This window comes from Bidens hawaiensis, unplaced genomic scaffold (assembly GCF_021521415.1).
Source record: "Bidens hawaiensis isolate Kalapana, Puna unplaced genomic scaffold, B.hawaiensis_p1.1 tig00012997_1, whole genome shotgun sequence".
Taxonomy (NCBI): Eukaryota; Viridiplantae; Streptophyta; class Magnoliopsida; order Asterales; family Asteraceae; genus Bidens; species Bidens hawaiensis.
Window position 1 is genome coordinate 282,803 of NW_027492087.1, and position 22,823 is coordinate 305,625.

The 22,823-nt window shown below is 39.5% G+C and overlaps 1 protein-coding gene and 1 pseudogene across 2 annotated transcripts; one reads left to right on the forward strand and one right to left on the reverse strand.

Moving 5' to 3' along the window:
• Positions 1-218: 218 nt before the first annotated feature.
• LOC143542819 (uridine 5'-monophosphate synthase-like) lies at positions 219-3,910 on the reverse strand. Its single transcript, XM_077035309.1, has 7 exons — positions 3,314-3,910; positions 2,012-2,355; positions 1,258-1,341; positions 1,011-1,093; positions 841-928; positions 512-766; positions 219-417 (listed from the first exon to the last, which is right to left on the reverse strand). Exons 1-7 carry the CDS (start codon positions 3,759-3,761, stop codon positions 289-291), a joined length of 1,431 nt encoding a protein of 476 aa, XP_076891424.1. The 5' UTR covers positions 3,762-3,910; the 3' UTR covers positions 219-288.
• A 1,015-nt stretch (positions 3,911-4,925) lies between these two features.
• On the forward strand, positions 4,926-18,146 carry LOC143542792 (triacylglycerol lipase SDP1-like; annotated as a pseudogene). The gene is made up of 4 exons (XR_013136952.1): positions 4,926-4,997; positions 15,679-16,281; positions 16,354-16,497; positions 17,074-18,146. The product of XR_013136952.1 is annotated as a triacylglycerol lipase SDP1-like (transcript).
• Positions 18,147-22,823: the final 4,677 nt, after the last annotated feature.

The window sequence follows — 22,823 nt, forward strand, 5'->3', positions numbered from 1 at the left end:
TAGTTGTAACCACTCAAACTTGATCAAGCTTAAAAAATTACTCAAAACTAGGCTTGAACTTAGAAACTACCTACGAACTAAAGCACGGAAAAAGCAAAACTCAAAACTCGTATCAAGTTAAACGACCCGAGCCCAACCACACCCTGCTTGGAAGCACTAAATCACATGAGCCATTCATCTTTTTGCAATGAAAGCTCCCACCACACAAATTCGATGACAAGTCACAACACAAGTTCATAACCATCACAACCGATACATGCCGTTACTTATATAAAAAGCACCCTCAACTCACTTGCAACTGGCTAAATACGCGTTCCAGCCTTGCGCGCGATACTCCCTAGCAGCATCAACTGGGTTAGCGGCTTTAATAATTCCACGGCCCACAATAATAATATCACTTCCTCGTTCGCCAATTACCTAAAATAGTAAAATCAAGTAATAACTTTTCATAAATCAAAAGGCTTCAAAAAGTCAAACATTGACTTCAAATGGTCAAAGTTTATAAACTTACAGAAGTTGGAGTGTTATACTGCTGGCCCAATGCATCACCACCTTTAACCAACTGAACACCGGGAGTCGCATGAATAAAAGCCGGGTTAGTCGGGCCTGTGGGCCATGAGGCTGGGTTAACTGAGATAAACCCGATGACAAAATCAGAATGTTCTTCTGCGATCTTTGCAGCTGCAGCTGTGTAATCGTCCTTAGCAAAGTTACCAGCAGAACTCATTTCTGCAAGTAAAAGTAGACCCCTTCCGCGAGGTAAACCCTAAAAGTCAACAAATTGGTCAAACCCCTTTATTTAAAATCTAAAAAACAGAAAAATTCAACATGTCAACACACCTTTAGTTTCAAACCGTCGACGATTCCAGGGCCTGAAATAATGTGACAATTTACTATATCTGCCCATTCCAATATACGAAAAATACCTCTGCAAATTAAGTTACAATGAGTCCATTAGATTTGGGCATTTGGGTCATTTTACATGTTTGTTTTAACATTAACATACTTACCCTTCGTATTGCATTGTTACCGTGTTGCCAATGTCAGCAAATTTACGGTCTTCGAATATAAGGAAATTGTGTTTGTCTGCAATCTTTGAGAATATATGCAAGAAATGTCAGTAGAATTAAATGTAAACACACAAATATTATTATTATTAGTTTGCATGTTATTACTACAAACTAATTTGAAAAGTTTCAGCATACAACGATTTAGCATGTTATTAAAGCTCAGAATCCTTTAAAGTTTAGACATTACCGCGCGAAGCTTGGATCCAAAATCAGGTGTAAAATCAGGCAATATGTCCACGTGAGTTTTCAGCATACATATCTCTGGTCCAACCTGGATGATAAATCAATAACCAACAATTAAACCACAAAATCAAGAATACTAACAAGAAAAATACAGTCTTTTTACTCAAAAATAACCACAAAAAAAAACGTTACATAATTATTTCTAACCCACACTCTTTTTCAAAAAAAAAAGTCATTTTTTTAAACAAAAAAATATGTTGTATTTCTCAAAAGAAATACAAACCTTTTCTTAAGAAAAACAAAACAATATGTTACATTATTAATTTTAACCAGTTAGCTACTTCTTTCTGATGAAAAATACAACCTTTTTCTCAAGAAAACCAAAAATACAATGTTTTTCAAAATAACATACCATGTTTCAATTTCTATAAGATCACAAATTAACAATTTTGGCAAAAAAACAGACAGAACTATAACCAATTCAAACAACACCAAAACAATATGTTTTACACTATTTTACTAACCTGTTACCTACTTTTTTTTATCAAGAAAAATACAATCTTTTTCTTAATAAAACCAAATATACAATCTTTTTTTCTCAAGAAAACCAAAACGATATGTCAAATTACTATTTCAGTATTTCTAACTTGTTACCTACTTTTTTCTATAATATAAGATCATCATGTAAACTAATTAATTAGGCAAATAAACACAAACAAACCTTATAACCAAATCAATAAATTAACATAACCACTCACCTTATCAGCAAGTGCTAACAACTCAGAAGCAGTATTCACATCAGCAGACACACACAAATTACTCTCTTTCTTCACCATAACTTCAAACAACTTCTTCCCAGTAGGATTCTTTGCCAGCTCAGCCCTTTCCCCAAACGAAACCCTAACTTTACCAGAACTAGTTTTTGCAGCCGCCGGAGCACCATTAACCGGAGCCACCTTCTTGTTCTCCTCCAAAAACTTAAGCACCATTCGCTCCGTCTCCTCACCAACCCTCCCCTTCTCTCTCAAAACCTTAACCATATCCGAAAGCTTTATCATCGAATGCAATTGAATCCCATTTGCTGCCAAATTCTCGCGCCCACCTGTAAGATGGTAAAGCTAATTGATTATTTCATTCATATAAAGGTTACAATATAAAGGTGAGCGCAACCAAACAGAAAACCAAAGTTTCAGTTTTTTGTATTTTCAAAACAGTTCGGTTTCGTTTTTTCGATTTTGACTTTTTGAGTTTTCGGTTTTGCTAAAAAACATATATCGAAGTTTATAAAACATAAACGATTCAACAAATCGGTTTCTCTGATCCAGTTATTTTTGGTTTTCTACACAACACAAAACCAAGTCAAACCAAAACTAGGGCTGTTCAAAAAGTTTGTGGCTTGCTCGAAAAAAGCTAGACTTGAATAAAACTCAAATCTAATGGAGCCGGTTCGGCTTGGCTCGTTTATATTAAACCTTAATTTTAATATATAACAATAATAGCATACAAATAAATTAGAAATAATACATATATTATGTCACTCGCTTTAAAACATTATAACAATAAAATAAAAATAAAACATATAATAATGTTATTAATTCTCTAGTTTATAAATTATATATTAATTTATGTTAAAAGTTATATATTTTGTCTTTTTTCTATCAATATTTGTAAATAAACAAAATAAACAAAAATTTAAAAATAAAAAAATTATTTGGTTAGATAAATTTAACGAGCCGAGTTCAAGCCAGCTCGTTTAAGTTCCTAACCAAAACCAATATTTCGGTTTTAATTAAAAATCAAAACCGAACCATACCACAGACCGGACATTTAAAATATTTTAATCTCATCCAAATTAACAACACATAATCTGTTAACCATAAAATTAAAAATAAAAATATATATATATATATCCAAGTCAAAACCAACCCACTTTGAGCCGAGCTCGAGCTTGATTTTTCAGCTCGATAAAGTTAACGCTAAGTCGTTTAAGTTCGAGCTCGCCCCGGTTCGATTCAATTAATAAAAATTAATAATTAATAATAATAAAAAAACCAACCCACCTTGCTCTCGATCAATTAAGACGACGACATCATTAACCCTAAGTCCAGCCTCTCTCAACGGCGCCGCCGTCTCAAGCACAGACGTACCCGACGTCACCAAATCCTCGACAATCAGACACGTGTCGTTGGGTTTGAAAGCCCCTTCGATTGCTTTGGAGGTGCCGTAGGCTTTGATCTCCTTCCTTCTCATTAACATGGGAACATCTGAGCTCGTGGAGATGACGGTGGCGATGGGTAGAGCAGTGTAGGGTACGCCGCAGATGACGTCATAAGTGGTGGAAGCGGGTAGAGTGGATATTATGGTGTCGGAGATGAGTTTGAGGAGTGAAGGGTAGGATACGATGAGTCGCAGGTCGATGTAGATGGGTGACGTGATGCCGGACTTCAGAGTGAATGTGCCGAATTTGACGGCGGAGATTTCGTGGAGTTTGAGGATTAGAGACTCCATTGACGACGACGTTGATAGATGAAGAATGATGATGACGTGTTTTGGGGTTTGGAGTGTGTGAGTGTGTATGCAGATTTCGGCGTGCAAAGATGGTTACTTGATTAGTGATGAGTTTATGGGATAGTGGAGGAGAGTATAGGACTGGGCTTGGGCTTGGGCTTGGGCTTGGGCTTCATCTCCAGTAGACTAGGTATATATAAGGGGTTGTTTGGATTCTTTACTTTTACCTGGAAGTTCGATTTCAAGCTTTCAAATATCGAATAGAAGAAATATGTATTTTACGTGTTTAAATTTATTTATTATCGTGTTTCTATTTTTATTTTATTTATATTGTATGAAATACAGTAAAAAAGTAAATTTTAAACTTTAAACTAAACAACAAATAAAACAAATATGGTTAACATGTTATTGGGTTTTAATTGGGTTGGACTTTAAACTTTTATTGAGTTTTTAATTGGTTTGAACTTTTAATTTGGCTGAACTTTAAACAAACAAGGGTAACATAATATTTTGTCAGGGGTAGCGAAATACAAAAACCGACAAAATAAAAAAAAAATTACACTACCACGAAAAGTTGAGAGGTAGCGGATGCTACCCCTGCTAAGGTTGTATGTTCGCCACTGCCGGGTAGACGTGGGTCTGGTTCGGTATATAGAAGTAGAGGTCGGCAAGTCGGTTTTCTTCAGGAACTGGAACTTATTTGGACAAAAAGAGTTAAGAAATGGGTCGAGTAAGAAGTGTTTTTGGGATGGTCCGGGTTTTGGCTCGGTCGGGTCCGAATTTGACTAAGTAGAGTTCGAACCGGCTCCGGGTACGATTTTTTCGAGAAACTGAATCCTGATTTGTACCCACAGGGCGGGTCTGGAAAAGGTTTTTATGCCCAAGTGTAATGAGGTCTAGTGTTTTGATTAATGTGAAATGCCTCAACTGAGTTTGCGCTCGGCTGGTTTTGAGAGCTTGAGCTCAAGTTCAAGTTCGAAGCACTTCGAGCTCTTTTTCTAAAGCTCGAGTTCAGCTCGCGAGACATTTCTTTCAAGTTTGAGTTCATCTTGGCTTGGTTCGTTTATTATTTAATTATATAGTCTTTTTATTATTCGTATATGTTTTGAGAAAAAGTCTTAATGGGCTTAAGCTCGGCACAAGCTCGTGATTTAGATACAATTGATGGAAGTGATCTCGTGGAGTTTAAGGATTAAAGACTCCATTGATGAAGATGCCGAAGAAAAAGATGATAACGTACTGTAATTCTGTATAAATTTCGGCGTTTGATTTTGGACCATCCTAAGAGCATTCTCATCCCATCCCTATAATTATGTGTGGGGAGTTTGCAAATTATAGGGGGGGTTGTAAGTGATTGTAAGTGTAAATTATAGGGTGGAGGGAGAAATGCAGTGATTTTTTATAAATTTGGGGAACATTGTTTGTCCCTATCTATTTTATAATATTTGTTGGATTGGTTGTGAGTAGAATAAAGAGAAAACTATAATAATAAATGTATAAAAAGTATTATTTAATTAAACATAAGAGAGAAATATAGTGTTATTTAGTGTAATTATAGAGCTATGGATGGAAAGTATGAAGAGAATGCTCTAATTGCTTGCTTTGTTAAGTTAAAGTTAGTAAAGATGTTTTTTAATTAGGGCGTCTGTAGAAAAATAGTGGTTATGAATCTGGGCCCAGGTGTCGGCCTGGCCCAACAAAGAATATAATCAAATTTAAGTGATTTGGAATTTTGGATGTTGGATGAGGTCTAGCGTGGTTTTAAGGTTTGGAATTTGCGATAAAACGAATGTTTTAAAAACCGGTTTTTTAGTTGTATCGGGTTGGCCTTAAAAATGGTATAACTGGTTTGTATCGGGTTGTATTAGGCGTAGGGGAGTTCATTATTTGATCAGACTCGAGGAACTCAATAATTTAAAGGTTCGGATTCGGTTTTCAATTATTCGAGTTCGATTTGGCTCGAAATCGATATAGTAATTGAATACAAATATATGATTTTAAATTTTATATGCAATTCGAATTCAAGTCATACATTTTATATTTATTATAAAATAAAATGTATTAATCGCATACCCGACTACCAACATGATTTTTTATTCCAGAACTAATCTAGTATGTAGTCTACAACCAAATACATGTGTCATACTCGTCCCAAATGTTTCAGGTTTGTTGACGGTTTTAGGTTGCCATCCTTAATCTCAGAACAAAATTCAAAAAATCAAGTAGAAAAATAATTTGAAAGAAAGAGACAAAAGAATGAATATGATTGTGGTGACGTCTAATCACTGATGTGCTACACTCTGCTACGCTCTACACCCTGTCTTTATTTTTCAAATGCCCGATTTGCTATTTTGATAGTTGAATTATGACATTTAAATATTTATACTTTCGTAATAATCTAGTAATATCTCAACAAAAATAGATTTTTAAGAAGTTAATCAATGTATAGAAAACATCATCCATCGATATCGTTTTGACTCCCTTTTGGAGTTTTGCAGTAAGAAATAAAAACAGTCGTTCCAATCCTCATGCTTACTATTATTAAACAAAGCTCGTGAATTGAAGCTTACTTAACTAAACTTTGAAAAAAGTTTGCCTAAAGTTGGATAATTAATAAAAACGAGCCGAGCTTGAGCTAATTAAGCCTAAACTGCTCGTAATTATGCTCAAATATCAATGTCTATAACTTATAACTTAAGTTTCATTTACAAATAACTACACACAATATAGTCCATGACTCGTCTTGAATCCAAAATAGAAATAATTTTAATACTAGTCAGGTGCCCGCGCTATGCAGCGGAGTACGTGCGCAAACCCGATGACGGTGCGTTCGTAACTCAAAATTGGGCACGTAACTCGTGCAAAGCCAGTACGAGTGTAACTGACAGTTGAACACACATAACCGGCACCTGAATGCATGTTACATGCATTAAAATGCTTAACCGACATCATGTGTGTAACTCACGTTGATTACTTGTGTGTCGCGTGGTGTTGGGCGCTTACCAAGGTTGGATTATGCTCGTTACGTGGTGTTGGACACGTGTTTATCGGGTATGGTACGTGTAAACAATGTCATCACGGAACTGATGTAACACCCCGACCAAAGGCGGATTATACATCGGGGCGCCACATATTGTTTCATTACTCGTGACACTATTGGGTGTCAATATTTAATAAATACATTCATTCGAACACGCGCAAAGTAGACACAAGATAACATAAAGCAACATAATTCAATATATTATAAGGCAAAATATTCGAACAACAATAACTTGTCTTGATACATTTTAATCTAGGTCCAAAAGTAAAAACGTCCTACGTGTCCACAAGCTCCAAATGTAGCTACAGCAAACCTGAACATGTGTTAAAATAAAACGTCAAACACTTGCGTGTTGGTGAGAAATCAAGTTTAATACAATACATAGATAACAATAAATCTGCGCGCAACATGTGTATGTCTGGTTTTCAACAAGGGTGTAATCTGATCGGGACCAACTCTAAGATTCATAGACTGCCAGTGCTCACAATTGAGCTCACAAACAAGAAAGACTGTGCAAGTGTAAACAAAAGAGAAAATCATAAACGATTGTTCTCCCGTGTTCATCTAATGGTACCATGAGAACTGCGGAATAGACCGACAAGACGGTTAATGATCCACACATACAAATAAACAGCCAAGTCTACATCCTCAACACATGGGATACTGCGCGACTAAAGTTCATAGACAAGTTTAAGACTCTAAGTTTGTACGAACACATGAACATCCCAAAACATTAAAATAAAAAGGGATTAGGTACGAGATTACTCACTTGATAAACGATGCGGTGTAAGATAAAGCAAGAACCAACTTTAAACAAGCACAAGTTAACCTATAATTAAAGATTATTGTTTTAACGATTTGCTTTAAGTCTTGATTATAAGTTAGCATAATTAATAAGTAAATTATTATATATAATATATTACCGGAAAACAGGGCAGAACAGGGAGGAAGACGGAGGCAGAGAGGGAGGCGGCAGAGAGATCAAGGAGGAGGTTAAAATAAGTGTTTGTGTGTGTAGTGTTAGGAAAATAACATTATTATTTATAGGGAAACCCTAGGGAACACAATCCCTATAAAAGGGGAAAAGATCTCAAAAAGCAAAAGATTCCAAAAGCAAAAGATATGGCAGCTGCAGGAAATAAGGAAAAGCTGACAGGTAACAGTAAACAGGCATGGGCAGGTCAGATAAAGGTACTGGTCAAGCATGGAAAAGCAGATCTCCAAAGATAATGTCAGTCACTTTTTCTGTCAACCAATGGGGTTGGTGCGCATGCTGCGCCGAAAGTAACTTTTCAGACATAAGATAGGTCAGGTCAACAGCACAGAAGATAAGACATCACAAAAGTAAACGGCTAGATTAAACAGAAGAAAACTCAAAGGGTTTAGCGCGAGAAGGCTCGAGCGCACGCGCGAGGGCGAAGGCTGACAGAACAAACCTTAGCGCGCCGCGGGAAGAACTATTATCCTTAGCGCGCCGCGGGAAGAATTACCATTCTTAGCGCGCCGCGGGAAGAACTACCGTTCTTAGCGCGCTGCGAAAAGAACTACAATTCTTAGCGCGTCGCGGGAAGAACTACCGTTCTTAGCGCGCTGCGGGAACTACAATTCTTAGCGCGTCGCGGGAAGAACTACCGTTCTTAGCGCTCTGCGAGAAGAACTACAATTCTTAGCGCGCTGCGAGAACAGTTCGCCTCGCGTATCGCAGGAACAACAGGTCTTCGCGCAGGCTTCCTTGCAAGGAGTCTGGCGCGTGGAGCTGCGCAGACAACCTTAGGCGGGAAGAAACAAAGGACACAAAAATAAGAGAAGGGGTTCAAGGCTTAAGGGCGGGACGGCGACAAGAGAGAAAGAAGGCGGAAAGAAAGAGAGAGAAAGAGGCGGGAAGGAAAAATATATTATTATTATTAAAAGTAAAATATAAGTATAAATAAATATTAAATCATAAAAGAAAGAGATCGGATCGGAGAAACGGGTACCTGGGTCGGGTCGGATCGGGGCAGATGTCACAGTCTCCCCTACTTTAAGAAATTTCGTCCCGAAATTTATCTCGAAGTAGGTTGCGCAGAGAAAAGGTGCGGGTACTTGATCTTCATCTGATCTTCCCTTTCCCATGTAAACTCGGCTCCGCGCTTGGACTCCCAGCGAACTTTCACAATAGGGATACGACTGCGCTTGGTTTGCTTTACCTCGCGATCCATAATCTCAACAGGCTTCTCAACGAAATGCATAGATTCATCAACTTGAACTTCATCAAGTGGAATGTGAAGGTTCTCGTCAGCTAAACACTTCTTGAGATTGGAAACATGGAACGTTGGATGCACATTACTGAGCGCGGGCGGCAGGTCAAGTCTGTAGGCAACTTTTCCTACACGCGCGAGAATCTTAAATGGTCCAACATATCGAGGAGCAAGCTTACCTTTCTTCCCAAAGCGGACAACACCTTTCCAAGGCGACACTTTGAGGAGAACAAGATCACCAACTTGAAATTCGAGAGGCTTTCGCCTGCAATTTGCGTAACCCTTCTGTCGGCTTCTGGCAGTCAGCAGATGATCACGGATCTTGGCGATTTTATCGGTTGTCTCTTGAACAAGTTCGGGTCCTGTGATTTGAGCTTCACCCACTTCGCTCCAACAAATCGGGGAGCGGCACTTACGACCGTAAAGTGCTTCAAATGGGGCCATACCAATACTGGAATGATAGCTGTTATTATAAGAGAACTCGATCAAAGGCAGCGAATCCCAATTACCTCCAAAATCAAGAACACAAGATCGGAGCATATCCTCAAGAGTTTGAATAGTTCGCTCAGACTGACCGTCAGTCTGGGGATGATATGCCGTACTCATGTCCAAGCGAGTTCCTTGCGCAGATTGGAGAGATTTCCAAAAGCGAGATATAAAACGGCCATCGCGATCGGATATGATGCTCAAAGGAGTACCATGGCGGCAGACAATTTCCTTGACATAAAGCTGCGCGAGTTGCTCAACACGGTAGTTTTCACGAATGGGCAGAAAGTGAGCAGATTTAGTCAAACGATCCACTATTACCCAAATGCTATCATGTTTGCTTGCTGTCAAAGGTAACTTGGTAATAAAGTCCATCGCTATACCTTCCCATTTCCACGTAGGAATTTCTGGTTGTTCGAGCAAACCAGATGGGCGTTGATGTTCAGCTTTTACCTTAGAACAAGTCAGGCATCTAGCTACGAACACAGCAATATCCTTTTTCATACCGGGCCACCAATAAGTAATGCGCAAATCCTTGTACATCTTATCAGCGCCGGGATGAATAGAATACCGAGATTTATGCGCTTCACTCAGGATATCAGCGCGAAGATTCTCATCAAAGGGAATCCAGATGCGATTGAGATAGCAGAGAATTCCACTCAGATTAGGGACAAAATGAGCTTCCGCGCCACACGCTAACTCGGCGCGAAGGTTACCATTACTGATGGATGCGCGCTGCACGTCACGAATGCGCGATTCAAGGTTGCTTTGGATCGGCGCGAAGTGAAGCTGCGTGCGCGGCAAGATACAGTTAAGCTGGCTGGGTTTTCGGCTGAGCGCATCGGCTACCACATTAGCCTTACCAGGATGATACCGGATCTCACAATCGTAATCGCTGATGAGTTCGTTCCATCGGCGTTGCCTCATGTTGAGTTCCTTTTGATCAAAGATATGCTGAAGGCTTTTATGGTCAGTGTAGAGGATACACTTAGTACCATAAAGGTAGTGTCTCCAGATCTTCAAGGCAAATACCACTGCGCCTAGTTCGAGGTCGTGAGTTGTATAATTCTTTTCATGAACCTTGAGTTGCCTTGATGCGTAAGCGATAACCTTGCCTCGTTGCATAAGAACACAACCGAGACCTTGGTTGGATGCATCGCAATACACGACAAAATCATCATTACCCTCAGGTAACGCAAGGACAGGAGCTTCACACAACAAACGCTTGAGCGTCAGAAAGGCTTCTTCTTGCTTCGAGCCCCAAATATACGGTTTACCTTTGTGCGTTAGAGCTGTTAAAGGCAAAGCGATCTTCGAGAAGTTCGAAATGAAGCGCCGGTAATAACCAGCTAAGCCCAGAAAGGAACGGATCTCGGTAGGAGTGGATGGCGTAATCCAGTTCTTGATTGCTTCAATTTTGGATGGGTCGACATGAATACCCATCTTGTTAACAACATGGCCAAGAAACTGTACTTCATCCGACCAGAATTCACACTTGGAGAGCTTGGCAAAGAGCTGCTCGGCTCTAAGCTTTTGCAATACCAACCGAAGATGTTGCTCATGCTCGGCCTTGGTCTTAGAATAAATCAGAACGTCATCGATAAACACAATCACGAATTTATCCAAGAAAGGCCTACACACCCGATTCATTAGATCCATGAAAACGGCGGGTGCGTTACTTAAACCGAAGGACATGACCAAGAATTCAAAATGGCCATAACGAGTTCGAAAAGCAGTCTTCGGAACATCTTCATCGCGGATGCGCAACTGGTGATAGCCAGAGCGGAGATCAATCTTGGAAAAACAAGAGGCACCTTGGAGTTGATCAAAGAGGTCGTCAATACGCGGTAAGGGATACCGGTTCTTAATGGTGAGTTTGTTCAACTCGCGGTAATCAATACACATGCGAAACGATCCATCTTTCTTTTTAACGAACAACACCGGAGCACCCCAGGGCGAAGAGCTAGGGCGAATGAATCCTTTAGCGGTCAACTCTTGAAGTTGGCTTGCTAATTCTTGCATCTCAGCGGGTGCAAGACGGTAAGGAGATTTAGCTACGGGAGAAGCACCAGGGACAAGATCAATACGGAACTCGACTTCACGAGCGGGAGGGATACCAGGAAGATCATCAGGAAAAACTTCAGGGAAATCACGCACAACAGGGATAACGCGAAGCTTCTTCTTTCCTTCATCGGGTTTAACCACATGGGCTAAAAAGGCAATACACTTTTTCCGCATGAGCCGTCGGGCTTCGGCGCAAGACATAAGTTTAAGACCACTGGAGGGTTTTTCGCCGTAGATGTGAAGATCACCATTTTCTCGAGGTATGCGAATCATCTTCTTGGCGCAAATAACTTCGGCGCGATTATTCGAGAGCCAGTCCATACCAATAATAACATCAAAACTTCCAAGAGGCATGGGGATGAGGTCGATTAGAAAATCGTTTTCGTTAAGGTTAAGCGTGCAATTTTTAATCACGGAGTTAATTAAAACAGTTTCACCATTAGCCAATTCAACTGAAAAATTTTCTTTTAAATCGCTGCGCGGTCGCGCAAGCTTCTGCTCAAACGCGCGAGAAATAAAACTTCGATCGGCGCTAGTATCAAAAAGTACAGAAGCATAAAATCCGTTAAGCAAAAATGTACCATTAACTACGTCATTATTCGCTTGCGCTTGGTGCGCGGTTATGTTAAAAGCTCGGCCACGCGTCACTTGGTTCGAAATCTGGTTCACCGGATTCGCTTGCGTAATCTGAACTTGTAGTCTCGGGCACGCGTTCCGGAAATGACTGGGATCACCGCAGTTGAAGCACGATCTGGGTCGTGGGTTTTGGTAGGTTGGTTGTGGGTTCTGCGGGTAGACTGGTGGTGTTGGCGTAATTGGATTGGCGGGAAGAACTCTACAGTTTTCCGCCATGTGACCAGCGCGGCCACATCGGTGACAAAGTCGACACGGGGTTTGGGTTGGGTGGTGAAATCTACAGGTTGGGCAAAAGGGGTGGTTTCCTGTGTAAGGTTTCTTAGTTGGCGGGGCAGGGAGTACGGGATTGGTTAGGGCATAGTTGTGGGCTATAGGGGGAGTTGGGTAAGCTGACAGTGGGTTAGGCGCGTAAACTGGAGGTTGGTAGATGGGTTGCTGGACAATGGGCGGGCTGGTAAGCGCATAAACTTGTCTGCGCCTACGCTTCGGGTTGTTACGGTTTGAGGGTTCTGGTTTGGTTTCTGTTGGTTCAGGGGCAGTCTTGGTGGGTTTGGTCTTCTCAGTTCCCCGCAGGAACAGGGTTCCTGCTCTGACATGGTTGTCGCTGAGCACAGCGGCCAACTCGATGGCGTCAGAGAGGGTTACTGGGTTTCTGGCCCATACAGAATCTTGAATTTCCATGGGGAGACCCCCAAGGAATTTCTCGATGGCTCGGCGGGAAGGGGTAACAAGGTGAGGGACAAGCAGGCTTAGTTCATGGAAACGCGTCGCGTACTCGCGCGCTTCACCGCTGTATTGCTTAAGATTCCAAAATTCCTCCTCCAGGCGCTTAACTTCGTTGGGAGGGCAGAATTCTCGCGTCAGAATTTCCTTGAATTCCTCCCATGTCATGCTAGAAGCAGCTTCTGCGCCACGCGCATGAGCTACTCCATTCCACCATGTAAGCGCTCTAGATTCCAGGACACTAGAAGCATATAGGGTTCGTCTGTCTGAGGGGCATTGGGTGTGGAGGAAAGTGTTTTCTATTTTCTCAAGCCACTGGAGCATCACGGTGGCTCCTTCAAGACCTGTGAACTTTGGAGGGTTACCCGCGTTAAAGGACTTAATGTTATAACTGGAGGTATTGTTTTGGCTCAAAGCTTGGGCTATTGCGGCGGCCATTTCCTGGGAACGTTGCTGCGATCGTCTGCGCGAGGCTTCTCTCCTCTGATGGCGACGAGATAGCGGAGGCATTCTATAAAAGTTTTAATTTTAGTTAATATCTTGGTTTTAGCGCAAAGTATAACCTTATAAAGCTTGGTTTCGCGGAGTCAGTTACTGTCAAAAGTTAAAGTAAAATAAATGACCCTAAATGCAGACTTAATAAAGGTAACAAATTCGAATCAAGAATCGACAATTCATGTATCACCATGACTTTCCGAATTCCCAATTTAAAATATACGAGCAAACGAGTATTGGAGATTGACGATTCATGTATCACCATGACTTTTCAATCCTCAATATAAAATATACAAGAAAATGAGTATTGGAGGTTGACAATTCATGTATCACCATGACTTTTCAAGTTTCCAACCTCAGAACATAATCGTAAATGGAAATTGAAAATCAACTATTCATGCATCACCATGACTTTTCGGATTTTCAAATCCAACAAACGAATATGTAAGAAAAATCAATAAAAAAATCGAAATTCAACAAAAATCGAAATATCGCGAAATAAATCATAAAATCATATACTGCGCAAGCGCGAGCATATTTATAAACAACGAGTAATTAACAATAAGCGCGCAAACATGAGATTTCTCTCATGCGCGAGAAGGGACTCTTAGGTATTCTAGGCCGTTACGTCTAACCACCTATCCTAAAGTCAACGAGCTCTGATACCAATCTGTAACACCCCGACCAAAGGCGGATTATACATCGGGGCGCCACATATTGTTTCATTACTCGTGACACTATTGGGTGTCAATATTTAATAAATACATTCATTCGCGCACGCGCAAAGTAGACACAAGATAACATAAAGCAACATAATTCAATATATTATAAGGCAAAATATTCGAACAACAATAACTTGTCTTGATACATTTTAATCTAGGTCCAAAAGTAAAAACGTCCTACGTGTCCACAAGCTCCAAATGTAGCTACAGCAAACCTGAACATGTGTTAAAATAAAACGTCAAACACTTGCGTGTTGGTGAGAAATCAAGTTTAATACAATACATAGATAACAATAAATCTGCGCGCAACATGTGTATGTCTGGTTTTCAACAAGGGTGTAATCTGATCGGGACCAACTCTAAGATTCATAGACTGCCAGTGCTCACAATTGAGCTCACAAACAAGAAAGACTGTGCAAGTGTAAACAAAAGAGAAAATCATAAACGATTGTTCTCCCGTGTTCATCTAATGGTACCATGAGAACTGCGGAATAGACCGACAAGACGGTTAATGATCCACACATACAAATAAACAGCCAAGTCTACATCCTCAACACATGGGATACTGCGCGACTAAAGTTCATAAACAAGTTTAAGACTCTAAGTTTGTACGAACACATGAACATCCCAAAACATTAAAATAAAAAGGGATTAGGTACGAGATTACTCACTTGATAAACGATGCGGTGTAAGATAAAGCAAGAACCAACTTTAAACAAGCACAAGTTAACCTATAATTAAAGATTATTGTTTTAACGATTTGCTTTAAGTCTTGATTATAAGTTAGCATAATTAATAAGTAAATTATTATATATAATATATTACCGGAAAACAGGGCAGAACAGGGAGGAAGACGGAGGCAGAGAGGGAGGCGGCAGAGAGATCAAGGAGGATGTTAAAATAAGTGTTTGTGTGTGTAGTGTTAGGAAAATAACATTATTATTTATAGGGAAACCCTAGGGAACACAATCCCTAGAAAAGGGGAAAAGATCTCAAAAAGCAAAAGATTCCAAAAGCAAAAGATATGGCAGCTGCAGGAAATAAGGAAAAGCTGACAGGTAACAGTAAACAGGCATGGGCAGGTCAGATAAAGGTACTGGTCAAGCATGGAAAAGCAGATCTCCAAAGATAATGTCAGTCACTTTTTCTGTCAACCAATGGGGTTGGTGCGCATGCTGCGCCGAAAGTAACTTTTCAGACATAAGATAGGTCAGGTCAACAGCACAGAAGATAAGACATCACAAAAGTAAACGGCTAGATTAAACAGAAGAAAACTCAAAGGGTTTAGCGCGAGAAGGCTCGAGCGCACGCGCGAGGGCGAAGGCTGACAGAACAAACCTTAGCGCGCCGCGGGAAGAACTATTATCCTTAGCGCGCCGCGGGAAGAATTACCATTCTTAGCGCGCCGCGGGAAGAACTACCGTTCTTAGCGCGCTGCGAAAAGAACTACAATTCTTAGCGCGTCGCGGGAAGAACTACCGTTCTTAGCGCGCTGCGAGAACTACAATTCTTAGCGCGTCGCGGCGACGCGATCGTGGCCCGAGCTTCAAAGTTTCTTCGAGGATTCGTGGCACTCGTTGCAGTTCTTCGATCAAATGGGCGGGATCTTTAACGTTTTCAAACGTGTTATGACACAAGGAGCGCTTCATGATATTAGACATTTACAAGTTTTGTTAAGAAACTTAACAAACAACCTCATTTCAAGAAGCTTATGATATGACGGGCCGGGTTCTTGGGATAACCGTATGCTCGCCACGTAAACACGAGCCACCAAGATGTTTGAACTACTTGACTTCACCTCACGTGGTTATATGGAGTGCGGTTACTGCTTCGTGTGCGTTCCCGGGCCTTTTTGAAGCTCAAGAACTTATGGCAAAAGATAGAAGTGGTGAGATTGTACCGTACCACCCACCTTTTCAGTGGGGCCGGAAGAAGCGAGTGGTGCATCGACTAGGCGGTGGCGGGATGGGAGTTTGGAGATAGATTTGCCAATGATTCAGTTGAAAGAGCTGTTTAATGTGAATCATTTTATTGTGAGTCAAGCGAACCCGCATATTGCACCGTTACTTAGGTTTAAAGAGTTTGTGAGAGCTTATGGTGGTAATTTTGCTGCAAAGGTATGTTTTAGTACATAAGTTTGAATCTTTTTTGTTTTTGTTTTCTTATATGTTATATGGATGTTGTTGCAGCTTGCACATCTTGTTGAAATGGAAGTGAAGCACAGATGCAATCAGATTCTGGAACTCGGGTTTCCGTTAGGAGGACTTGCAAAGCTGTTTGCGCAAGATTGGGAGGGTGATGTTACTGTTGTTATGCCTGCAACCTTAGCTCAGGTGAGTTATTGTGCGATATTTAATATTGTTCCAGTTGTTTGTTAGAAAGTTAAGGTTTCATTGGTCAGGTAGGTTATGGGCTAAAACTGAAATTATAAGATGTTTCTTCTTTTAAGTTTTTATAACTTATCGGTCTGTTATAAGTGGTTTGGTTGATTTGGTTACTAGAAAAGATGGTTCAGTTAATTCGGATAACTATCGGTGAATTCAAACTATTTCAATTAAGAAATTAAGTTGTATTTTGGATCAAATAAATTCTGGCAATTCTTTTAATTTATAAATAAGAAAAAACAAGTCATTTGTTATTATAAGAAGTTATAACTTATAACAAAACTTTTCTAATATATAACGTATTATTTATAAACCATAAAAAATAAGGTTGGCTTTAATGTCGGCTCATTTTATTCGGTTATTTTTACACATGTAACCATAACCGAACCATAAAATGTCGGTTGTCAAAATACTCATAACCGAAACATCAGTTTCTCTATTGGTTAGGTTGTTTCAGTTTGTTTTTCCGGTTAAGATTCAGTTATTCGGTTATGATTTAATTGTTTGTTTTGTTTCTGTTGGCAGTACTCGAAGATCATACAAAACCCATCTCATATAGAACTTCAAAAAGCCGCCAATCAAGGCCGAAGATGCACATGGGAGAAGCTTTCAGCCATAAAAGCCAACTGTGGAATTGAGCTCGCACTCGACGAGTGTGTCGCGATTCTAAACCACATGCGTCGACTAAAACGAAGTGCAGAACGTGCGGCTGCAGCCTCACACGGTGGACCAAACACGGTCCGGTTTAACGCTTCGAAACGAATCCCGTCTTGGAACTGTATAGCTCGATAGAATTCAACGGGTTCGTTAGAAGAAGATTTAGTCGACGACACGTCACTCCACTACGGTGGCCGGAACTGGCGGCACCACAGTCGGGTACATGACGGCAGCGATAGCAAGTCGGAGACCGCATAGTTGAATTCGTGGACGCGATCTGGCGGCCCGTTGATGCGAACGACTTCTGCGGATCAGTTCGTTGAGTTTGTTCAGAACCTCGATAACGAGTCCAAAATGAACAAGTCAATTAGGAGTTTCCAGAATTTGCGGGTGGTCCCGCCCGAGAGAAATTTAGATCCCTAAGGCGATCAAAGGGTTCATACTGGTGGCAGTAGTGGTAGTGGTAGCATCACAGTGGCGACAGGCGATTTGCTTCAGCCGGAGAGGATACATAACGGGATTGTGTTTAATGTGGTGAAGAAAGGAGACTTGACACCGTCGAATAGAAGCTATGACTCGGGATTCAACTCACCGTGTGACTCGGTTGCTGAGTGTGTGCAGCTTGACTCGCCCGAGCAGGATATGGATGTGAGCTCGAATTCGGAATGCGGTCAAGTAGATGATTATGGTGATAATGAAGATGGTAATGATCATAACACTGGTGTTGATGTGAAGGTTTAAGCACCGAGTTGGCCTGGTTGAGTTGACTCGCAATAGGTCTGAGTTGACTCGGAGTAGGTATAGTAAGCAATGAATTGTATGTAGGACATGAATGATTGTTTTATGATTGGTATCCAGCAAATCAGATTGGAGTATCAATGCATTACTCTTCCACATGTGATGCATGTCCCTATCATACAATAATAATTGTTTCACAAAGTAATTTTATTGAATGTTCTATGTTCTTCTAGAAAAATATTCATTTGATCTCGTATAATGCTTTTAGGATGGTTATAAGTTCGGGTATTGGTAATGTTAGTCTCATACTGAAGTGTGTATAATGCTTAAATGTCTGTGGATTCTTAAGTAATTTCTTATAATTCTAATTTTCATATAATTTTATTAACCAAAGAAATTAAAAATATAAAATATAAAGTTTTAGTTGATTAATAATCGATCATTTTGTTACCCAATGATAAGAAATAAAAATAAATCAAAATCAAATGGTATGGGTATGCATGTTTTGAGTAATCAAGTTATCTATTATACCGGTTTCATAGCTATGGAAGTGCCTTATTTCAAAGACAGAAATACAGAAATGATCCTTTCTGTTTGTACCAAATTTCACTGAGTGTTCTTTATCTTTAAAAGTAACTTGTTTTGTCCTTTACGTTTCCAAATCAAACAGTGTTTGTCTGTTGACCCTAACCCTGTTAATTTTTCTCGTTAAATAACATGAGAGCATATTAGTCAATTTAACTATTTTATTAGAAAGACAATTTATCAAATAAAAAAAACATATGTTATCTATAAATCAGGTGTAATTTCCAATACCGTCACCGTATCACCACGTACCCCCACCGATTCCACCACCTGTCACCACCGTATCACCACCTGCAACCACCTACCACCTGCAAACACCTATCCCCACCCTAAATCCACTAATTCGCCGATGCCGCTTTGTTTCCTTCCACCCACCCCGAGTCAGCGACGTCTCTGCAAGTGTGATCGCCGCCGCCACCCAAACGCCATCACCTAGAGAGGGTTGGAATAAAGTGTTTGAAAAATCAGTAGTGGTGACTGGTGGTAAATTGAGATCTTGATTTGTGTGGGTGGGTGTGTAACTGGTAGGTGGGATGAATTTGTTTGATTTTATAGGTTGTCTTAAGTTTATAAACTGATATGTGTTACATTTGTCTAGTGTTAGATGAGTTTTGGTTACTGTGTGTGTTGAATAATGTGATTTATGATGAAATGAAGTGTTTGTTTATTTGTTTGTGTATTTTATGAATTTGTTTGATTTTATAGGTTGTCTTAAGTTTATAAACTGATATGTGTTACATTTGTCTAGTGTTAGATGAGTTTTGGTTACTGTGTGTGTTGAATAATGTGATTTATGATGAAATGAAGTGTTTGTTTATTTGTTTGTGTATTTTATGAATTTGTTTGATTTTATAGGTTGTCTTAAGTTTATAAACTGATATGTGTTACATTTGTCTAGTGTTAGATGAGTTTTGGTTACTGTGTGTGTTGAATAATGTGATTTATGATGAAATGAAGTGTTTGTTTATTTGTTTGTGTATTTTATGAATTTGTTTGATTTTATAGGTTGTCTTAAGTTTATAAACTGATATGCGTTACATTTGTGTGGTGTTAGATGAGTTTTGGTTACTATGTGTGTTGAATAATGTGATTTATGATGAAATGAAGTGTTTGTTTATTTGTTTGTGTATTTTATGAATTTGTTTGATTTTATAGGTTGTCTTAAGTTTATAAACTGATATGCGTTACATTTGTGTGGTGTTAGATGAGTTTTGGTTACTATGTGTGTTGAATAATGTGATTTATGATGAAATGAAGTGTTTGTTTGTTGGTGTATTTAAGAATTTGATTAATTTTGTTGCATGTTTATAAGCTGTTTTAGGTTTAGGAACTGATATTTGTTGCATTTGTGTAAGGTTAGATGATATATTGTTATAATGTATGTTGAGTTTTGTGATTTATGATGAAATGAAATGAAGTGTTTGTTTGTGTGTTTAGGAATTTAGTAATTTGATTAATTTTGTTGTATGTTTATTGGTTGATTTAGGTTTATAAACTACTTGTTTTTACATTTGTGTAGTGTTAGATGAGATCTCGTTTTAGGGGTGTGCAGACGGGTCGTTTAAGTTTGCAGACGATTGTGAATACAACGGTGTTTGGAGTAAAGATCCCGAAGAACAAGATTTAACATTGTCACAAAGTGATGATTGTGGTGTTGAACATGATCCACAACAAGTTTATGAATTTTATCTAAAAGATTGTGAGATTTCACCTCAAGATAAAGTTCCCATTTTGCCCTCACAAAAAAAACTCGCGATTTGGAGGTCGTATAAAGGAAACGAGCCTGCAGTTAGACCGCGAAGGTTGTCAGTTGATGGGAGATTAGATGGAAATGTTGATAAGGAGTTTAATAAAAGACAGAATTACAAATTTTGTCCTTTAAAAAAAGCCAAATTACGGTTCGTGTCCTTTTTTAAGTTTCTTTGCAGGCGGTGTCCTAAAAACAATTTTTTCCTACACGTTACGTCCTTTACGCTAACTGGGTTAGAAAAACTCAATTAAATACCCTCACATGAGACGCATGTGAGGGCATATTGGTCTTTTCAACTATACCTGCACATTTATAACACCAACCCCCTCCTTTCTCTCTTCTTTCCATTCAACCCACCAATCATCATCACTTCCAATTCCCCACCAATCATCATCACTTCCAATTCCCCACCGCCGCCGTCAACCACCCATCTCCAACCACCACCACCCCCCTCCTCCACCACCTCCTTTCCATCTCACAAACCGCCGCCACATTTTCCGTTCACAAACGCAAACAATCCCCATCACCCGAACCCGACCCATCCTCTTCCAAAACCCGTATCCGAAAACCCAATTCACCTGACCCACCCATACCCAAAACCCCCAATCGGATCCGGCCACCACCACCACCACCACCGGAATCTTTCGCCTCTACCTCCACCACCACCGGATCCGGCCACCTCCAACCCATCCACCACCGCTGTTTTGAATAGCCATGGCAAATAATCACCCACACACGTATTATAAGAAGAACAAGCAGTAGGAATTAGGGTTTCGATTTGTCCTAGATCTAGTGGAGAGAAAAAACGTCCCAGATCTAGCGAACAAGATGGATGGTTGTTGTTAATTAGGGTTAAGAATCCTGTCGTCTTCCTCGCCGGAGAAGAAGACCGGAGATGGTGCTGCCGTCTTCCTCGCCGGAGACGAAGACCGGAGATGGTGTTGTCGTCTTCCTCGCCGGAGCGGAATGGCCTCATCGGCTTGTTTCCAGGAGATGGTGCCGGATTTAAGAAGAAGTGGTGGTGTTGGTGTGGAGAGAGAGAGAGAGAGAGGATGGGAAGAGAGAGAGAGAATCATTTTAATATATATTATTTATTTTTACAATAATATATTTGTACCAGTTCGTTGAAAAGACCAATATGCCCTCACATGCACCTCACGTGAGGGTATTTAACTGAACTTTTCTAACCCAGTTAGCGTAAAGGACATAATGTGTATGAAAATAATGTTTAAAGGATACCGTCTGCAAAGAAACTAAAAAAAGGACACAAACCGTAAATTGGCTTTGTTTAAAGGACAAAATTTGTAATTATGTCTAAATAAAATGAGTATGTTGGATGATAATGATAAAAACATGAAATCTATAGATGATGCATCGTTAATAACATTATCTGATGGAAGCCCAATTAGGATTCCAAATGTGGTCAAGAAACAAGGTGAAACAATCTCAAAAGGGCATAAGAATTATGAACTTATGCTTAATTTGCAACTCGGAATCAGTTTATTGTTTCAAGTTTTAATCTTTATTGTTTTAATTTATATATCTTGATGGAATTTTTGTAGGCTTGTAAATGAACCGAACAAACACGAACAGAGCATGTTTGTGTTTGTTTGTTTAATTTTAACCGACAAATGATCGAACACGAATAATGAAACGAATGGACTTTTCTTGTGTATGTTCGTATGCTCGTTCGTTAACTAGTATAAACGAACATAAATGAAAGGACAATGTAATTGAGCATATTAATGGGTCGTTTAGGCAGGTTGGAAGTTGCCCAAAGTTTTTATTAATGGGTAATATAGTATCTCTAATGGGCCAAATAAACCGGTTTTTTTATTAACCGGTTTTTTAATAACCGGTTTTTAGGTTAACCGGTTTTTTTTATTTTTATTTATTATTATTTTTTTTTAAATAACAATTATTTTTTCACAGTATAAACAAACCGGTAACTACAAGGCAAACCGGTAACTACAAGGCAAAACGGACTGACCGAAGCCATTCTTTGCTTTCGTTGTTAGGGTTCTTTGCTTGGAAGATTAAAAACACATAACTTTCATTTATAGTTTTTACATTAAAAATACAAACATTAAATCGTTATCGCATATTCGTAACTCAAAAATACAAACATTAAAGAATGCTTAAACACGATTACATGAACAACTTGCTGTTTCTTACTCATTATTTGCCTCCATGTTTGCTGTTTCTTTAACTAATTTTCTTCGCTACCCGATCCCGAGCTATTCCTTAGGTAATCGTCGTACGCGGCTTCTTCATCGGTCATTGGTTGAGTGTGTCTTTGATTGACCTCGTCTTCATACAAGCCCGCCTCATACTCCATTTCCCCCTCGAGTGAGCGTTGATGTTGGACTCCAAAGTCACATATAATAATTAAATTATTCTAATACCATTGTTATTATTATGTTATATATTATTTTATTTTTATATAACAGTTGCAATCATATATACATATCAATTATTTATGATATTCAGAAGAATAGACAAAATAATGTTATTTACTAGTCAACTTAAAGAGGCCCATATCCCG